The sequence below is a fragment of the Salvelinus namaycush genome, chromosome 18 (assembly GCF_016432855.1).
Source record: "Salvelinus namaycush isolate Seneca chromosome 18, SaNama_1.0, whole genome shotgun sequence".
NCBI lineage: Eukaryota > Metazoa > Chordata > Actinopteri > Salmoniformes > Salmonidae > Salvelinus > Salvelinus namaycush.
The window spans coordinates 28,739,716-28,758,633 of NC_052324.1; the positions used below are offsets into that span (position 1 = coordinate 28,739,716).

At 41.1% G+C, this 18,918-nt stretch overlaps 2 protein-coding genes across 3 annotated transcripts; one reads left to right on the forward strand and one right to left on the reverse strand.

Moving 5' to 3' along the window:
• Positions 1-563: 563 nt before the first annotated feature.
• rab3c (RAB3C, member RAS oncogene family) lies at positions 564-12,118 on the reverse strand. Its single transcript, XM_039012836.1, has 5 exons — positions 12,101-12,118; positions 9,707-9,931; positions 6,354-6,472; positions 1,124-1,248; positions 564-820 (listed from the first exon to the last, which is right to left on the reverse strand). The coding sequence occupies exons 1-5, from the start codon at positions 12,116-12,118 to the stop codon at positions 630-632; spliced, it is 678 nt and encodes a 225-aa protein (XP_038868764.1). The 3' UTR covers positions 564-629.
• Positions 12,119-13,676: 1,558 nt separating this feature from the next.
• si:dkey-190g11.3 (uncharacterized protein LOC567059 homolog) lies at positions 13,677-18,131 on the forward strand. 2 transcript variants are annotated; one of them, XM_039013631.1, is made up of 6 exons: positions 13,677-13,850; positions 14,517-14,707; positions 15,567-15,671; positions 15,986-16,126; positions 16,206-16,256; positions 16,465-18,131. In XM_039013631.1, exons 2-6 carry the CDS (start codon positions 14,537-14,539, stop codon positions 16,633-16,635), a joined length of 639 nt encoding a protein of 212 aa, XP_038869559.1. In that variant the 5' UTR covers positions 13,677-13,850; positions 14,517-14,536; the 3' UTR covers positions 16,636-18,131. The 2 variants fall into 2 exon arrangements, with proteins under 2 accessions (XP_038869559.1, XP_038869560.1); XM_039013632.1 differs by lacking the exon at positions 13,677-13,850 and having other exon boundaries at positions 13,860-14,707.
• The last annotated feature ends 787 nt before the right edge of the window (positions 18,132-18,918 follow it).

Consider the following 18,918-nt stretch of genomic DNA (forward strand, 5'->3'; position numbering starts at 1 on the left):
TAAATTAGTTAATAGACCAATAAGACAGAGAGTTCCAAACCTCTCTGCCAATAACAGCTAGTTTTCAGTTTTCCCCTCCCCACTCAGACCACTCCCAAGACCACTTGCCATAGCAAAATTCTTGCTTGAGAAATTGCTCTTTGATAAGAAGCAATTTTTGTTTATTTTTAACAGTAAGGTATTTTATTGTTACCCAGAAATTATATGATATTAAGATTTTTTTTAAATGTCAGCATTGTACCTTTAAGACTATGTCTGTATCCAAAATAGCACCCTATTCCCTACATAGTGAACTACTTTTGACAAGAGCACTATGTGGGCCCTGCTCAAAAGTAGTGCATTATATAAGGCAAGGGTTCTTAAACTTTTTCAGCTCGAGACCCAAATAAAAAATGTACCATCATCCCGTGAACCAAATCGTCCTCCAACGATATTAAGAAGAAATTGTGTGTGATTATAGATGTATTCTATAATGCGACTCACCTCTCACATGCCCAGGCCCCATTTTGCATCCCAACCCATAGTTTAAGATGAAAGAAACTCTGAAATAGGTAATAGGATGTCATTTGGGATGCAGACTAGATCTAAGGGACTGGGTATCTTGGCAACACAGTAACTGAGGGGAGCCACTAACAGTTGCAGGCGGGCTGCTGGAGGGGCGGGGCGCTGTCTGTCAGTTTGGCGCTGGGTGTTCCCATGGTAACGGCGGTGTCAGTGTCCAGGCTTTCGGACATCCTGTCACAGATGATGTCAACGAGGCGCTCGAAGGTCTGCTTGACGTTGATGTTGTCCTTGGCACTTGTCTCAAAGAACTCAAAACCTGTGAAGGGATAGAGAGAGAAAATAATATATTGTTGATGATGTTTACAAGAAGTAAATTATCCACATTCAGAAATCTCTTGACGTTATGTCTTAGTGGAAATGTAAGGCTGTCAAATACTGTAGGTCATGCTTACAATAAGTCAATGGACTTACAGAAGCCCATGTAGGCACTGGTGCTGCGAATCAGTATGAGCTGACGCATTATAGATCTTCGTATCTGACTGTTGATGATTCAATGTGTTCATTCTTTTATCTCTGCTTATATAAAGTGTCCCTGATCAATGAAATGACAGCAGCTCACCCAGTTGTTCTGCCAGTTGTCTCCCACTGTCTGCAGCCACCACCCTCTCCTCCTGCATGTCACATTTGTTCCCAGCCAACACCACCTGGGCGTTGTCCCACGAATAGGTCTTAATCTGGGTCGACCTGCACATGCACACACAAACAGAAAAAAAACAGGAACTAACACTCAAAACAGAGCACTGCATCCATCTACTAGAAGCTATAAGTGATAAGCTGATACAGTGAAAACAACACATCTCCTATATCATCAGATCAGGACGATGAGGTGCTACAGTAGGACTGGAATCTGCTAAATAGATTTTGGGAGAAACATTTCAGGAACACATTTCCCCTGTGGCCACACAGAAAGCAGGCCAGAGCACCAGCGGAACACAATAATGTACTGTGATGTCAGTACTGCTCAGTCCAGATCAGACTGGTCATAGGAGATATAGGTCAATTCACATCTGGCTATTGACTGCTATAACACAAAATGACATCCCAGTCAAAAACAGCTTTTCTTAACCGGGGTTTGCATTAAATGTTTACATATACTTGACCTCTAGGTTAGCCTATATTTAGTGTCAAAATGATTACCGATGTCTATGTTTATCTCTCACAATTATTAGTTCTGTGTTTCAATTATCAATAACCAGGAGAGGAGAGAAAAGGTGCAGCAGTGTCTATTTCTGTGAAGAGCATAGGCGTGCCTTCGTCACTATTAGGAGAAAATTGTGTCATACACAGGAAATTAGTTTGTGTCAGGACAGGAGCTCATTCACATGAAGCCTGGCAGGGAAGGAGCCATTGCCATGGAAACAATGCATCTTTGCCCTAAACCTTGTAACCAGGAAGAATAATAGAGAATGGAATAAAAACCTACCATTAGAAGAAGTATGTTTAGGTTGTTGGATAGAATGATAAAGCACTGTTGTGCTCTGTCTGCTCTATGCTCTAGAGCAGTGGTTCCCAAATATTTTATAGTCCCGTACCCCTTCAAACATTCAACCTCCAGCTGCGTACCACCTCTAGCACCAGGGTCAGCAACCCTCTCAAATGCTGTTTTTTTCCATCATTGTAAGCCTGCCACACACACACTATACAATACATTTATTAAACATAAGAATGAGTGTGAGTTTTTGTCACAACCCGGCTCGTGGGAAGTGACAAAGAGCTCTTATAGGACCAGGGAACAAATAATAATATAATAATAATCAATAATTTTGCTCTTTATTTAGCCATCTTAAATATAAAACCTTATTTGTTCATCAAAAATTGTGAATTAAAGAATTAAAGAGAGTCTCAGTCTTTTTCCATACACAGTCTGTGCCAGTATTTAGTTTTCATGCTAGTGAGGGCCGAGAATCCACTCTCACATAGGTACGTGGTTGCAAATGGCATCAGTGTCTTAACACACGATTTGCTAAGGCAGGATACTCTGGCAGTGGCTTCTGATTAAATTATATTTTCACAGAACCTCTTGTTGCAATTTCAATGAGGCTCTCTTGTTCAAATATCGGTAAGTGGACTGGAGGCAGGGCATGAAAGGGATAACGAATCCAGTTGTTTGTGTCATCTGTTTCGGGAAAGTACCTACGTAATTGCGCACCCAACTCGCTATATCACATTTGACATTGTCCGTCAGCTAGAGTTCATTTGCACACAAAAAAATCCTACATTGATGGAAAGACCTGTGTGTTGTCCTTGTTAATGCAGACAGAGAAGAGCTCCAAATTCTTAATCATAGCCTCAGTTTCGTACCGCACATTGAATATAGTTGCGGAGAGTTCCTGTAATCCTAGATTCAGATCATTCAGGCGAGAAAAACATCACCCAGATAGGCCAGTCGTGTGAGAAACTCGTCATCATGCAAGCGGTCAGACAAGTGAAAATGATGGTCAGTAAAGACAACTTTAAGCTCATCTCTCAATTTAAAAAAACATGTCAATACTTTGCCCCTTGATAACCACCGCACTTCTGTATGTTGTAAAAGCGTTACATGGTCGCTTCCCATATCATTGCATAGTGCAGAAAATATACGAGAGATCAGGTTAAAAAAAGTTAACCAAAGTTAACCATTTTCACTGTAGTGTCTTTCAAGCTGTCAGGCATTCCCTTGGCAGCAAGAGCCTCTCTGTGGATGCTGCAGTGTACCCAAGTGGCGTTGGGAGCAACTGCTTGCACGGACTTTACCACTCCACTATGTCTCCCTGTCATGGCTTTTGCGCCATCAGTATAGATATCAACACATCTTGACCACCAAAGTCCATTTGATGTCACAAAGCTGTCCAGTACTTTAAAAATATCCTCTCCTGTTGTCCTGGTTTCCAGTGGTTTGCAGAAGAGGATGTCTTCCTTAATTGACCTCCCATAAACATAACGGACATATACCAGGAGCTGTGCCACGCCCGCGACATCTTTTGACTCATCCAGCTGTAATGCATAGAATTCACTGGATTGTATGCGAAGCAGTAATTGTTTCAAAACATCTCCTGCCATGTCACTGATGCGTCGTGAAACAGTGTTGTTTGATGAAGGCATTGTCTGTATAGTTTTTTGGGCCTTTCCCCCCCCCCATCATTGTCCCAGCCATATCCGCAGCAGCAGGAAGAATTAAGTTCTCCACAATAGTATGGGGCTTGCCTGTCCTAGCCACTCAGTAGCTCACCATATAAGATGCTTCTAGCCCCTTCTTATTAATGGTATCTGTTGCTTTTATACATGTCTTACTACTCGAAAGTCGTCTTAATTCTCGCTCAAAAAACTCCTGTGGCTTATTTTTCAAATTGGCATGTTTTGTTTCTAAATGTCTGCGCAAGAGTGAAGGTTTCATTGAGTTGTGAGATAGTACCTTTGCACATATAATACACTGTGGCTAAGGAGAGGCACAACTCCCAATATAAGTGAACCCCAAATCAATGTAGTTCTCATCATATTTGCGCCTCTTCGATGGTCCAACGTCCCTGTCTGTTCGGTTCTTTCGTTCGTAAGGGGGCAGTAGCTCTTCAGCTGCATCAGATTCACAACTGGCAGTGTCCATGCTAGCTGGGCTAACAACAAATGTAGAATTACTGATGCTAGCATTGGATGTGCTCATGGAAGCAGAACAACTTGTGTCGTCGGCAGGTGTAGTACTGCTGGTAGTAGCAGTACTACCAGTAGAGCTGGTATGTGTCTCTATGGACGCGGGCCATACTTACTTGAACCATTTATCAATTTTCGAGCAAAAGGAATGAGCAGCAGCTACGTTTGGCTTCATACGGACCGTTAGTGGAATTCCCGTGAGAGAGTAATGGTTAATTTGATTGGATGTTAATTATATGACTAGGCTACCTGTATTTGACATTGTGTTGTTATTTCGCTGAACACTAGATGGTTTAATTTTATTTTTGGCAGTGAAACGGGGCTACTCAGGTGAGAAGAAAACCTCACCTAAATGTATAGCCCCATTGGAAAATATAAATGGACTGTTTGAAAATGTGAAGGAAAAAAGCATTTTTATTTGGTGTACCCCCGACGGCATTGCGTACCCCAGTTTGGGAATACCTGGTCTAGAGAAAAAGCTCACTGATTTGAACAGCTCCAGGATAATATCAGTCATTAGCTACTGTAACTATACTAAACAAAAATATAAATGCATGTAAAGTGTTGGTCCCATGTTTCATGAGCTGAAATAAAAGATCCCAGAAATGTTCCATACGCACAAAAAGCTTATTTTCACTCAAATGTTGTGCACACATTTGTTTACATCCCTGTTAGTGAGCATTTCTCCTTTGCCAAGATAATCCATCTACCTGACAGATGTGGAATATCAAGAAGCTGATTAACCAGCATGATTATTACACAGGTGTACCTTGTGCGGGGGACAATAAAAGGCCACTCTAAAATGTGCAGTTTTGTCACACAACACAATGCCACAGATGTCTCAAGTTTTGAAGGAGCGAGCAATTGGCAAGTTGACTGCAGGAATGTCCAGAGCTGTTGCCAGATCATTTAATGTTCATTCATCTACCATAAACTGACTCCAACGCTGTTTTAGAGAATTTGGCAGTACATCCAACAGGCCTCACAACCGCAGACCACGTGTAGCCATGCCAGCTCAGGACCTCCACATCCGGCTTCTTCACCTGCGGGATCGTCGGAGACCAGCCACCCGGACAGCTGATGAAACTGAGGAGTATTTCTGTCTGTAATTAAAGCCCTTTTCTGGGGAAAAACTAATTCTGATTGGCTGGGCCTGGCTCCCCAGTGGGTGGGCTTATGCCCTCCCAGGCCCACCCAAGGCTGCGCCCCTGCCCAGTCATGTGAAATCCATAGATCAGGGCCTAATGAATTTATTTCAATTGACTGATTTCCTTATATGAACTGTAACTTATTTTTGTTCATATTACATGTACACAACCAAAGTGAAAAGAGATGTTAAACCAGTCTCATTTCTACACCTTATGCCCCACACACAATGCCAACACTCTTTTTGTTTCACCTTGAGACAGTTCATTGTTTTGTCAAGTGCATCCATCAAAACATTCTGGTAGACTTTATCCCAGAAACCTATTGTTTGTGACTGATGAAATAGACTCCTCTTGTGTTCTTATTTCTAGTCCTGAATAAATCATGTTGAATCCAGGGTACAGGAAACAAACAGTGCAGGTTAGTGTAGGTATTCAGTGTTCAGATGGAAATAGCTTGTGTGGTTTACAAAAACAGCGATTCATGACTTTGCACGACCTTCCCAGGGACCCCCACACAGGTGGGCTAGTGGCTCTCTGACAACAAGCGCTCTAATCAATACGCTTAGATAAGGAGATACAGAAAGGGATGAAGGTCAGCTATTTGGGTCTGTTTCTTCACATGGAGAAATTACAGGGAGAAATCACAGGGAGAAATCACAGGGAGAATTCACAGGGAGAATTCACAGGGAGTTATCTTATACTCATCCTGTCTCAATACAACCCAACAACAACACACCTCTTCTGTTGTCCTTGTCCATAAAGATATGTAGTCTTTCTGAGAATGTGGTTAAGATAAACAGTACTTAATCCATAACATAACATAACACAAGTTGCTTCCTTCCCTCGTGTATTTCATGATGCATGATGTACTGACACAACATTGCCATCTTACCAACGTCCTGATGAAAGATGTATTGCTGGTACGTATTGGTTTTCGATGAGAAAAGAAACGTATGCTATTCGGCACCCATTTTCCTTCTAGAGGGTGAAAATGTTTTGTACCCCAGTAAAACTCACCAGTCCTGCACACAATGGAAGGACTCCTCGTTGGTGATGTCATACATAAGGATGAAGCCCATGGCTCCGCGGTAGTACGCAGTGGTGATGGTCCGGTACCGCTCCTGTCCCGCCGTGTCCTGGAGAGATACAGAACATTATTATTGCTGGTCACAAACAAATGCACGTGCATGCACACACAGACACACACACACACACACACACACACACACAGTCATACAGATAACTAACAGTTAGTCACAGAGAAAGTCTCCCATCCTTCATGTGTGTATTTATTCTGGACCGGTTTGGCTGGTTGTGATTATCATATGCATAATGCATCGCTGACTGGTTTGGCTGGCTGTGATTATCATGTATGCTGCATTGCTGTCATTGATAGGAAGGTCATTATCTATTCGCAGATTCTAGAGGTTCAAGTCTCCCCAGTAAAGCCACTGTGGTGGCTGAGGCCTACTGGAAGTGCCATACTGTATTATGTAATGTCTATGGGCTTACAGTAAACATATTGTATAGGGGCTATTGACTGTCATAGCTGGTACTCCAGATAGCATATCAGTCATGTAGCAAACTGTCTGATTCATCAAAAGGAAAATGGCAAACGGACATTTTGTCTGATTTCCAACTCATGTTTGAAGTAGGTCGTTGGAGGGGATAAAATCCCATTGTCCTTTTGCTAAAACACTAAAACTATCTGTCATCTGTGTTCTGTAGGGGATTCTAAGCCAAAACAGTGCTGGGTTACATTAGCTACAGAGAGGCCTGCTCTGCTCTGTGAATATGGCTATAATTGTGTCTGTGTGGTAGCCAGAGGACATCTCTGACCTTCAAAAGCACACACAGCTCAAAGGCTGCCTCCCTCCATCTCCTTCATACAGCAGCTGGGCTGAGCAATGGAAACCCACAATAATACACACTAACACATTGATGAACTGTATGTGCACCTGCATATACACATGCATGAGGGTGTACAGGTGTGTTCTTTTTTTGTACAATACAATATGCACAGTAGGCCTATATAATTACTGAGTCTATATAATGTTTTGAAAGGAAATCATTTGAGCCTTTTTCACACATTGTGCTAATGGTTCTCTTGTTTGGCAGACTGTGACTACATTAGCATGAATCTAGACAATGCTTTGACTGCTGACTTTCCTCTTGGCTGAATACTGAGGACATACTGTATGCATTCACACACTACATTACACTATCGATTCAGGGCAAAGTGCTTGACGATTACCTTTTTTATCTCTGGGTTATTTGAGTGTGCAGCTTTGCTTGTTCTTTGCTAAAAGACACAGCAAGACAGAAAAATTCTGCTGAGTCCAGTGAACAGGAGTTCCATTAGAAACTAACTGACTGAGTTTGTTTATGCATCACCATGGACCACAGTGTGAATAAGCCCAAGAAATGGACAGAACATTTAGTACAGTCAGTGCAGAGTGACAGTAGGGATTGAATCTTACTGGTCAATTCTGGTATACTGTGGCTCGTCAGGAATAGTACAGTACTCAAACATCCATTATTATAAAATGAACACTGAAGGAACAGTTCTCTCAAAAAGCCCAATTAGACAACCTAGAGCTATTCATTTGAATGCTCTCTGGCAATTCTGCCTCTGTTAGAACCTCCGTGTCTTTCCTTCACTGACAAAAAACAATTACCCTTATTACTCGTAATTTAAACTGTTTACATTCAACCCTGCTTTTCTGCTTCCTGTTAAAGTGTGTGTGATTTGTGTCCCATGCAAATCAGCTGATTAACTGCTACAGTACTGTCTGGGACCAATTAATTGGTGGAACAGACAGTAAATATGACAGCAAACAGCATTGCCTCTCTAAGAGAGAGAAAGAGTGGGTGTTTGGAGGAAGCAGGCTTTAAACTGAAGCCTTCGCTGCCTCAGAGCTGCTCAGAAACAAACTCTTCCATCTCCGAACCTCCTAATTAAAAGAGCCTTAGGCGAAGTCGGCCAAGCACAGGACGAGAACACACAGTCTGAGAGGAGTGTTATTCAGTGATGATGTCCTTCAGCTAAGGGTTACTAGCATCCTGCAAACGATGACACATCCATCTGTCTCTGCTCTCTACATTGCCCTGTCTCGCATTCAATCACTCTAGGCCTTGTTCATACAGATAAGCGGCACAAGCCACCTTAAATGTAATTGTGACTGGATCCTAGTTGGCTCATAGAAATCTATAACAATGTAGAAGTCAGTATACCAGTTGCCTGGTAAACGTAACAGGAATGGACAAAAAGGTTTGAAGCAGCAAACAATTATGTTTTTTAAGTTTAACTACAAGTGTGTTTTCTTAAAACAAATTACTCAGGAGAAATAGAGGGAATAAATGCTTGGCCAACCATGAGCCATCTAGTTACAACCTGTCACAGTGCTAGATAGTTATTGATCAAGAGTAGGGGACAGGGGAAGGGGCCTGGCTATGGATTGATAGTCTAATGTGGTTTACAGACCAGGGTCATTCGGTTAAAAGAAAGGGAGATTGGACAGGGGAGTTTATTTCTCCAGACCCCCCTTAACAATTAGTAAAGGCTTTTGTTTCATGTTCAATAGAACCTCCATTAGCCCACTGTTAGGTTAGTCCTCCAAAAACTCCTTGGGAGGCTAGAATACAAATGACATGAGAAGACACTGATTATTTCAATAGTTACGAGCCCCTTGGGAATGAATGAGAGTGCATAATTGTAATGATGAGATAGACTGACAATGTCTGAAATAGATTGACTACTCTAGGCTGATGCGAAGAATGAATTTGCCTCTAGAGGCTGATTTATGGTCTCTTATGTATTTTTCCCTCTAATGGTTAATGTTAGGGTTGGGGTAATGTAAACTAGATCTGTGCCTGCGGACAACTTCTAACAGGAGCTAGTTCCTATGACTACTGTAGGTCAGGATGTCTCCTCATATGCATACTACTTATGAGCTAGCGGCAATACGCTGGTGATATCAAAATAGATTTCAATGAGAGATACAAAATATTGAGTTTCTCCATGATGTCATGCAAAAAAGTAAGTTGGTGTGTGGTTGCAAAGGCAGAATCATTTTGAAAAGCTCAGCACTGCTTAATGGATTTTCTGGCCATTGTTAAACTGTTTTGAATGTAGCCATTTTACAGCACTGGTAATCTACTAAAACTGGCATTGACATTTTGAGCTTAATACTGTTGAATATTTAGATCAAATGATCAAAATGACTGTTCCTTAACCAAGGCAAGATAAGATCAATATTGCAGTTGAATGAATAGCTGATATTTGTGCACAATGTAGTTGAAAAGCTATACTTACATTAAACATGATCTATTACAATAGTAAGTACCCTGGACTTTAGAGACAGACTTACCCAGATCTGCAATTTGATCCTCTTGTCATTCTTGTAGACAGTCTTGACTTTGAAGTCGATGCCCACAGTGCTGACGAAGGCTGAGGTGAAGGCGTCGTCAGCGTAGCGGAACAGGAAGGAGGTTTTACCCACGCTGCTGTTCCCAATGATCAGCAGCTTGAACATGTAATCAAAGTTCTGGTCCGCGCCCTCCTTCCCTTGAGTGGTCCCCTGAGTGGCAGCCATCTGGTAACATCAGGAGTCGCAGTGTAAAAGGTCATGACAAACTTAAAATCAACTCATTGGAATTAGAAATGGTACTATTTAAGGTTTAGAAATGTTGCATGGAGGAGGGACGTCAAGGACGTGTAAAAGAAGAATAAATTATTAAAATAATCACACACAGACACACACACACCCAGCCTGGTTTCATAGACTAGACGTAACATAGTAAACGTAAATCCTGTGACACTCAAATTAATATGATGTTACGTTTGGTATGGTTACATAGGACAGATGGTTACTTAAGGCAAAAACAAAAGTGGAGTGGTTGGTCATATAACGCAAATGTCTAGCATCCCAAAGGTTGTGAGTTCGAATCTCATCAGGGTAAACTTTAACATTTAGCTAATTATTAACTTTTCAACTACTTACTACTTTTTAGCTAGTCTGCAACTACTTAGCATGTTAGCTAAACCTTCCGCTAACCCTAACCTTAACCCTTTTAGATTAACCTAAACCCTTTAACCTAACTCCTAAACTTAATCCTAACCTTAACCCTAACCTCTAAACCTAACCCCTAGCCTAGGTATATTAGCCAGCTAGCTAACATTAGCCACCTAGTGACATATCATACGTTTTGTAAATTGTTTACATATTCTACCTTTTGCAAATTTGTAACATATTGTACATTTGGCAAATTCGTAACATATAATACTAATTGTAATTCGTAACATATCATACGAAATGGGTGGTGAACAACCACAAAATTAATTCATACCATACAAAACGTAACATTTCATACTAAATGGAGTGTTTCTGATTAACGTAAAGACTAATATGAAATGCTCTGAGACCAGATTGACACACCAGTCTCTCAGTTAGGTGTTAAAAGCACAGACTGTGTGTCTGATGGCAGATGGCTGTGTGGAATAAACCAGAAAAGCACTACACACCCTGGGGATTTGAAGAGTCCACCTGTGTTCTACATCCTCACATCTATGTGCCTGCCAATGAACATCAGTCAGATCCTTCACAAGGTGTTTGATCAATTAGGCTTGGATTTATCAAGGGGTATGCCAATCAATTCAACAATCCAATTACTGACTCTAGCAAATACAAAATGTGGAATGTTTAATCGTTCTTGCAAAATTCGTCATCATTTGTCAGCATTCTACTAAAATACAACTACGCTACAGCAGACATCTTTGTTCCTAATAGCCTTAATGTTTTCACTGTGCCTCAGCAATCTGCCATGTCAAGCATGTGCCTGTTCTGTTTGTTCTGTTACACGCTTCGGTTTTACATCAAGCAAGTCTACAATTGCACTATTAACAACACTGTACAATATTTCGTAAACGAAATGTAATTTTACCTTATGCAATAAGCTATACAATGACACATCATTTTAGGCGTTTAATGCGCTAATTTCCATTTTAAAATGTTATGATGACGACGAAAATACACTCTTCCATTTTGCTACACAGATGTAGTCCTTTTAAATTGGATAAAACATCACAGAATGTTGGATAATCGCAAATACACTGTAATCTATAGTAGCCGCCCTAGGTCAATCAAGTTCTTTCCGGAATTATATCAGTCTAGAAAAATTGACATGATGTAGAAAACATATCTGACGACATTATAGCAAACAAACCTCATTCGAAGGCTTCGTGTCAGTCAGTGGCTTTTCCTAGTTTATATATCAGGCTGTTGTTATATAAATTCTTACTGTAGGAGACGGTTCTGTTTGAGCCGAGACAATTTCAGCACCTCGGAGCTGTCCCGGTGTTTTCCCGAAGCTGAACCGTTGGAAAGCGTAGTAAGCACATTCAACGACGTCAAAGTTCACAATATGGGGCTTGTAGTCTTTATAATGCAAAAGGCGCCCCAGGAGATTGGAATATTAAAGCGATGTGACTACATCATTCAGCATACAACACAGTCACTTTGACAACAGCTGTAGGCCTGCATTACTGTATGAAGACTGCATAAACCTTAAAAAAAAAAAATTGTGACCATTTTCATTTAACTAATGAAGTATTCAATGAAGTATTTAACTATGCTTGCTTTTAGAATAAACAATATTACATTTCACAAATTAATTTGTTCAATGTAATGATGATGTGTATTTGGAGTCCTGTATAGCCTAATTAAACCTGGATACTATACAGATAGATGCTGGTAAGATCTTACCTTTCCGTATAAATCCATGTAGGCTGTGCTACCCAATAATAAATAAATAAAACAAAATGTATTGTGATATGAGCCAAATGTTAATGAAACAGTAAACCTCGACCGATTTTACAAGACCTTCTTTCTGAAATTAATTATTTGTGAAGTCAATAATGGCTACTCGTTCTGAGCATCACTGCCGTCAGTCTCTCAGCCCCCGCCCAGAAATCATGCTCCGCTTCAGAGAACAGTAAACAGAACAGGAGGTGCTGGTGCACGTGATTGATAGCGTCTCTCTGGCAGCGGCGTGCTGGGGTTAAGCAGATGGAGTCAAAATGTGCAACAATGTGTCAGTTACAATTATGCCTTTATCATCATTATGGAAAATAGATAAGATCATAATATAAAAAATTATATAGGGGTAGGCCTATACAGCAAAATACAGAAAATTCAAACATCTAGGTATGGCCTTTATGAGATTTGCAATATTGACTTTAAACCTTGGATGGGGGATGTTAGAAAATGTGGGAAATATTGTGCCAATGTCACACAAACTTGGATAGTAATTATAGTAAATAGTAATTTACAATTAACAATGTCTACACTGTATTTCTGACCAATTTGATGTTATTTTAATGGACAACAAATGTGCTGTTCTTTCAAAAACAAGGACATTTCTAAGTGACCCCAAACTTTTGAACGGTAGTGTATATATGGATGTCGATTAAGGCAGCCGCCCGCACCTCTCTGATTCAGAGGTGTTGGGTTAAATGCATAAGACACATTTCAGTTGAATGCATTCAGTTGTACAACTAACTAGGTATCCCGCTTTCCATTACCAATATACAATAATATGTCATCATAGTCAACAGCCCCTCCACATTTCATTCAGCCCATTTATCATCTGTGCCAGGCTCACATGGCTACTGTTCTAGACAACTGGACCGCACCTGTTCTCTGTTGCTATTTCTGGTCTGACTCGCCTGAGTGTCAGTCTGTTTGTGCTTTCATGCCACCTCCCTGTCACTCATGGCCATGACAAACAATGCCAGCAATGGAGTTGGCAAGAGTACAAACCATTCTGGGACCAGGCTATCCCATGGTTACTATTGTGATCAACTAGACCACACCTAATCTATGTTGCTATTTCTTACAGTCCTGAGGAGAACAAAATGCTGGGAGGAATCAGGTTATCAGACTAGTCTGGTCACAATAACCTTCTGTATTTTGCACATGCCATTATGATAATAGGCTGAATCTACTGCACACCCAAAGCTGATTTGTGAAGGTGCTGCAGACGAAAGGCAAAACTGGAGAAACAGGAAAAAGTAATGACACGTCCAGTGCCATTATGAAAATAAATATGACTTTGAAGTCTTCCATGTTGCCTATAAAGCCGAATTATTTTGGCCAACATCTGACTAGACTGTGTTATGTAAAATATAAGTGTTTCAGACAATATATCTGATTAAAATGTTATATTGGGTTACTTAACGACACTACCAGACACAACAACGGTTACATAATAAGATAGACAGGCAATTTCATTGGCTGTAGCGTGGCCACTACCCATTCTTTAGTTGTTGGTAACCTCAGTTATGGAATGCAAATTACCTATCCATGTACCGGGAACGGATGTGATTGGGTGTGTTATTTATTAATGACTCATGGGCGGGAATTAAGCGTTTGGCCTTTTGATTGATGTCTACTGACCGCCTGGATGGCTCATTGCCCTATAAAATAAGGGATTGCTGAGACGGGGGCGCGTCAGGTAGGTCGCAGTTGCAAAGCCTAATGTGCGTGGTTTACTAAATTGTAGCCTATTTGTGCAACAATTTGTGCAATTATCTTAAGTAACCAATTCATGTCGTACAATAATATTACAACACATGTTTTCTCGTCTCCAAATGTGTCTGCAAAATGTTCTATAAAACATACATAGGCTTACAGAATCAACGTGTATAACATATGTGGGAAATATCTTGCGAAACATCTTGGGTAATGATCAACTCACCAATATTAACGCATGCATTGATATAGTAGCAGGTTCGCTTTGAACAATTGTTATGTTTGAAAAGATTTTGATGACGAGTTTCGTAAACAAAAGTTTTCTAGAAAGTGCTTTGCACGATCATATAACACTATTGCACCCTCTGCTGGGGGCTTGAATTCTTGCATGTCTATTGAATTACTTTATTAATTGTCGATGGCAATGACATGTTGCAAATGTCAATATCAGAGAAACTATTTGCATTGCTTTACAACTACTTTGAATACCGGTAGCAACTTTTGTGTTCAGGTATTTATTTATGATTGTGTCAAAAATAAACAATGAATCAAGACATTAAGCCTATCCCTGTCCACCTGACTGTTGCCTCTGCTGTTTTGATTGGCCTAGTACAGTACAAATATGGATGCTAACCACTGCTTTATGTAGCCTAATAGAAACAGTTTATCATGGAGGACTCCACAGAATTCATTCTCCAGGATCAAGGCTCCAGGATGGTCCATAGCAGTAAGGACAACCCCATCTTGACAGTTGCTACTGGGGCTTTGCTCGCTGGCCTCTACGGGATGTGGACTATGTTTGCCCTTCCTGGCTTCCGCAAAGTGCCAAGAAGACTCAAGGTATATCTCATTCACATGAATGTGCTCAGGAAGGGCAGTGAAATCAACAAACAGTAATACTCTTAAGAATGCTTTGCTGCTTGTCTTGGAATGCTCCATGGTCGTTTCATGGTGCCTTCAAATTGAGAAAGGGGTGTCAAATATTTTTAGAAGAACAATTTGGTAAGTTAAATATTTGTTGGATGTTTTTTCCAATTACGCCATGATGCAGTGTTTTTGATTAATGGATACTGTGCTACTCTCTTCACCATCAGTTCATCATCATCAGACAAGAGCACTTTATCGTCAGGCACAGTTGATCACGAATTGGGGTAATACAAACCAAGGGATTGGGGGGGGGGGGGGGGGGGGGGGGGGGCGGTCAGGGCCATAAAGAATGGAAGATAGATTGGATTGCCACATGTTTACAACCCTTTGTATGAATGTCTTGGCTGGGTCTTGTTTTGGTCTTGGCTGGGTCATTGATGTCTCATCTTGTATGTGCAAGGCCCTTTGCAAGGCTTTTCCCACCTATGCAGCTGAATTGATGACATTAGGCAGGCTCCATTCAATCCCCTTGCCTTTGTTTTTTTAAAGTAGTGCTGTATTAGTCTACAACTGTAAAACCCCAAGGGATAAGTATGTCCTACCTAGAACCAATTAAGGAGATATACAACTCAGTGGCGTCTCCCACATACCCCGTCCCCTAGCCTGAGTCCCAGTCTGTTTGTGCTACATGCCAACTTCTTGTCAATCGATGTCATGTTTGGCTGGACAATGACCAATGGAGTTAGAAAAAATACAAAGAATTCTGGGACCAGGCTAACCGTCTCCCATATTATGGCCAATATTATTGACTGGAAATATTATTTTCATACAGGTGCCTTACCTGCCCTCGAGTAAAGCTCAGATCGTAAACGCCATGCAGCTGCTGGAGGGACGCAGAGGCCAACTAGTTGATCTGGGATCAGGAGACGGGAGACTGGTGAGTTGGCTCTGGTGAAATAAAACTCTCTGCTATGAACAATAGAGGCTGTGTTCCAAATAGCACCCTCTCCCCTATATTGTGTACTTCTTAGTGGACTATATAGGGAATAAGATGCCATTTGGGACACATTCCGAGTCTGACACTTTTCTCTCTGACACTTTTCTCTCTGACACTTTTCTCTCTGTTCTAGCAAGGGATCTTGTGTGGCGAGAACAACAAGCAACAGACAAATTATAGTGGAGTCACTCTTTTGCTGCAGTGAAGTTATAGGTAGTTGTATGACTCAACTTTCCTCTACCTTCTTGTCTTAGGTGTTTGCTGCCTACTCTGTTGGCCTCCAGTGTACTGGATTTGAGATCAACTCCATGTTGCTGGCATATGCTAGAGTGAAGGCACGCTGGACAGGAGTAGCACCCAGCCAGGCAAACTTTGTCAACAAGGACTTCTGGAAGGTACAGTATAGTTCTTTAACATTGTGTTTATTAGACACATACTCTTTACTAAATGTGTTTTCTCTCTTTCATTTGACAGACTGATTTGTCAAACTACAACAACGTGACTGTATTCCTAGCCCCAGGATTGGTAAGCGTTCTATCCATGCAAGGCCTCCGCAGAGAAAGAACAATTCCTGCTCTTATAATACGATTAGTTCTACAATTAGATTTTTAATCACTAAATTATATTCAAACAGTCTTAACTCAGAAATTATTGGGTGTGCTGGATCATTTGACAAGAGAGTATTGATCTGATTGGTTGATGACTAAAACCAGCATCTCTGATTGGTCCTCAGATGGAGGTGCTGGGTGAGAAGCTTCTGAGGGAGCTTCCTGATGACGCGTGTGTCGTCGCCTGCCGCTTCCCCTTCCCCCAGTGGCCCCACCAAGCATCGCAGGGCGACGGCCTCGACCAGGCCTGGGCCTATGACATCAGCACTGTACGCTCAGCCCTGGGCCAGGCATGACCCTATGACCTTATACTGTGCATCGATGACTGGATTAATCCTAATGTCGTTCACTGGTTCACACCAAACCCAATATATGCTAATTAACAGTTGAACAAGATGAGAAAAAAGAAGAAACCCGCACACTGCTCTTGATAGTATCACTGCTCTTTACTAAGCTCTACATATCGGCCTCATGTCCTTCCTCAGAGCTTTTGTGTTAAAAAAATGTTTTTACACCCTTATGTAGACATAGCTCCACTCACATCCGTTCAATGCATCGAATGGGATTGGAGTTGAGGGGAAAATATTAGAATATTTATGAAATGCACATTGTTATATTTGGTAACGCTTACTTAAGTGTTTACATAAAACATATTAAACACGTCTGTAAAACCACAATGAGGACATCAACCCATCAAGCAAGTTTTCATAAATCATTGGTTACAGCGCAAGAAAAACATCAGAGTAATTTGAAATGGTGGCATTAATTCATGTTCACATTTACAACATAATGTATAAAGGCATTTCATCATTAAGACCTTTAGGAAATAATGTCTGGAGGGTGAAAATCCCAAAACATTGTCTTTTGCTCAGAGTGTTATTTATATCGCCTCCCATGTCTGATATCTTAACTTTCTCTATGCCACAAAATCAAAAGGTAGAAATGTCATGTTTTTGGTCTTTAAAATGTACTGTGACTAGATAATACCTGTCGTTTCTCCTGATTGAACTATTACGTTCACTAATTGTCTGTTTGAGAGAACCAGAGGTTTTACCTACAGAACACAGCCCACATGGACATTTAATAAGGTAAATAACATGGGTGGTAGAGCACGTAATAATGTCATTTATTTGGAACCGTTTTCTTGTATGTGGGTGGCAGAAATATTCACACTTCATTATATTGTTGCACTGTGCACAACCTCTGCATTTATAGTTACCATTCAGAAGAGGGCGTTAAAGAGCCCGGCTCATTTTCTTTTGTGGCTGGCAGTTGGCATGGACCAATTTCTCGTGTAAATTGCTACCTCCTATATACAATACATCGTGGATTCTTAAATTCAGTTGGCAAAGCTGGGTCTGATCATAAAACATGCCCGTGTTTCTTGACAGCATCTCCCACTTTGCGCGAGTTCAAAGTATATGTGGAGGTGAACATTACAGAGTGTTCTTTAGCTTTCGTGGGTCTTTTTTGTAGCAGTTCATCTCGTGTTTTCACTAATGCCAAATTAAGAGCTTCATCCACACATTGTAATACTAGCAAGAGCAGTTTGTTGATTTATTGAACAATATATGAAGGGTGAGGTGTGTGTCAAGCTTCATTGGTCACATGTAAAGGAAGGGAATTATAAACATGTCCTTACCCTGTTATTAAACCAGGTGCCAGATACTGTATGTCCTGCGAGAACAAATATGCAGAGCATTTGAAGTAATTATGTAAATTAGTCTTTCCCACTGTGGTGTGAAAGTAAGGTTGCAAACTGAGAGAAATTAATACAATTCTATTTTCTGGATGATGTTGACAATGTTTTTTGTTCCCAGCTTTGTTATTGTGTTATAAAATGTCCATTCTGTTGGCCTAGTCATTTTCACTTCCACTGAGTTACAGGAGGCTACTATGGAAAAAGCTAGAAGAGCATTAGTTATCCAAGCTGATCACTGCACTGGCCAGTGCGCAATGATATAGAGATTAGAGCAGGACATACAGAAGAGAGCACAGCATTTGTCTGACTTCATATCATATCATCCCCTCTAACTAAAAAGGCACGTTAATTGTATTGTCTTTCCACATGCCAAGCAGGCAGGAGAGAGCAGAGGAACAGTAGTAGACCAGTGAGGGAAGCACGGGCAAATTCTTAAGCCAACTCCTGTTGTTTAGATGTGGAGGGGGTGGGGGCTTTGCACGTCCCACGTGCATGTCTCCCCCTTAGTCAGCAGACAGAAGCAGTCACACAGGAGGTGGGAAGGTTGTACATCCCAAATGGCACCCTATTTCTTATATAGTGCATTACTTTTTACCAGGGCCCATCGGTATCTTGTCAAAAGTAGTGTGTTATGTAGGGAATAGGGTGCCATTTGGAAATCAAGGCGGCACACGGTCTCCACTGGGAGCCTGGGTCAATGTGATCATAACCCACAGATCTAAAGCCTGCAGAGGGCTCTGCTGTACACCACAGAGTACCCATGGCTGTGCCCAGGAACTATGGTAACCCGCTCACATACTGGCAGATCGTAAAACTGTATTCCAACCTGGAGGACTGTAAAATAACCACCTGATGGTGCTAGAACCTCAAATTAAAA

Coding starts and splice junctions, on each gene's coding strand:
- rab3c (XM_039012836.1), bottom strand. Junction 6,473..9,706: donor GGATCAAATTGCAGATCTGG/GTAAGTCTGTCT, acceptor GTATCTCTCCAG/GACACGGCGGGACAGGAGCG. Junction 1,249..6,353: donor TTCCATTGTGTGCAGGACTG/GTGAGTTTTACT, acceptor GTGCATGTGCAG/GTCGACCCAGATTAAGACCT.
- si:dkey-190g11.3 (XM_039013631.1), top strand. CDS start 14,537: ATGGAGGACTCCACAGAATTCATTCTCCAGGATCAAGGCTCCAGGATG. Junction 14,708..15,566: donor AAGTGCCAAGAAGACTCAAG/GTATATCTCATT, acceptor ATTTTCATACAG/GTGCCTTACCTGCCCTCGAG. Junction 15,672..15,985: donor GATCAGGAGACGGGAGACTG/GTGAGTTGGCTC, acceptor TTCTTGTCTTAG/GTGTTTGCTGCCTACTCTGT.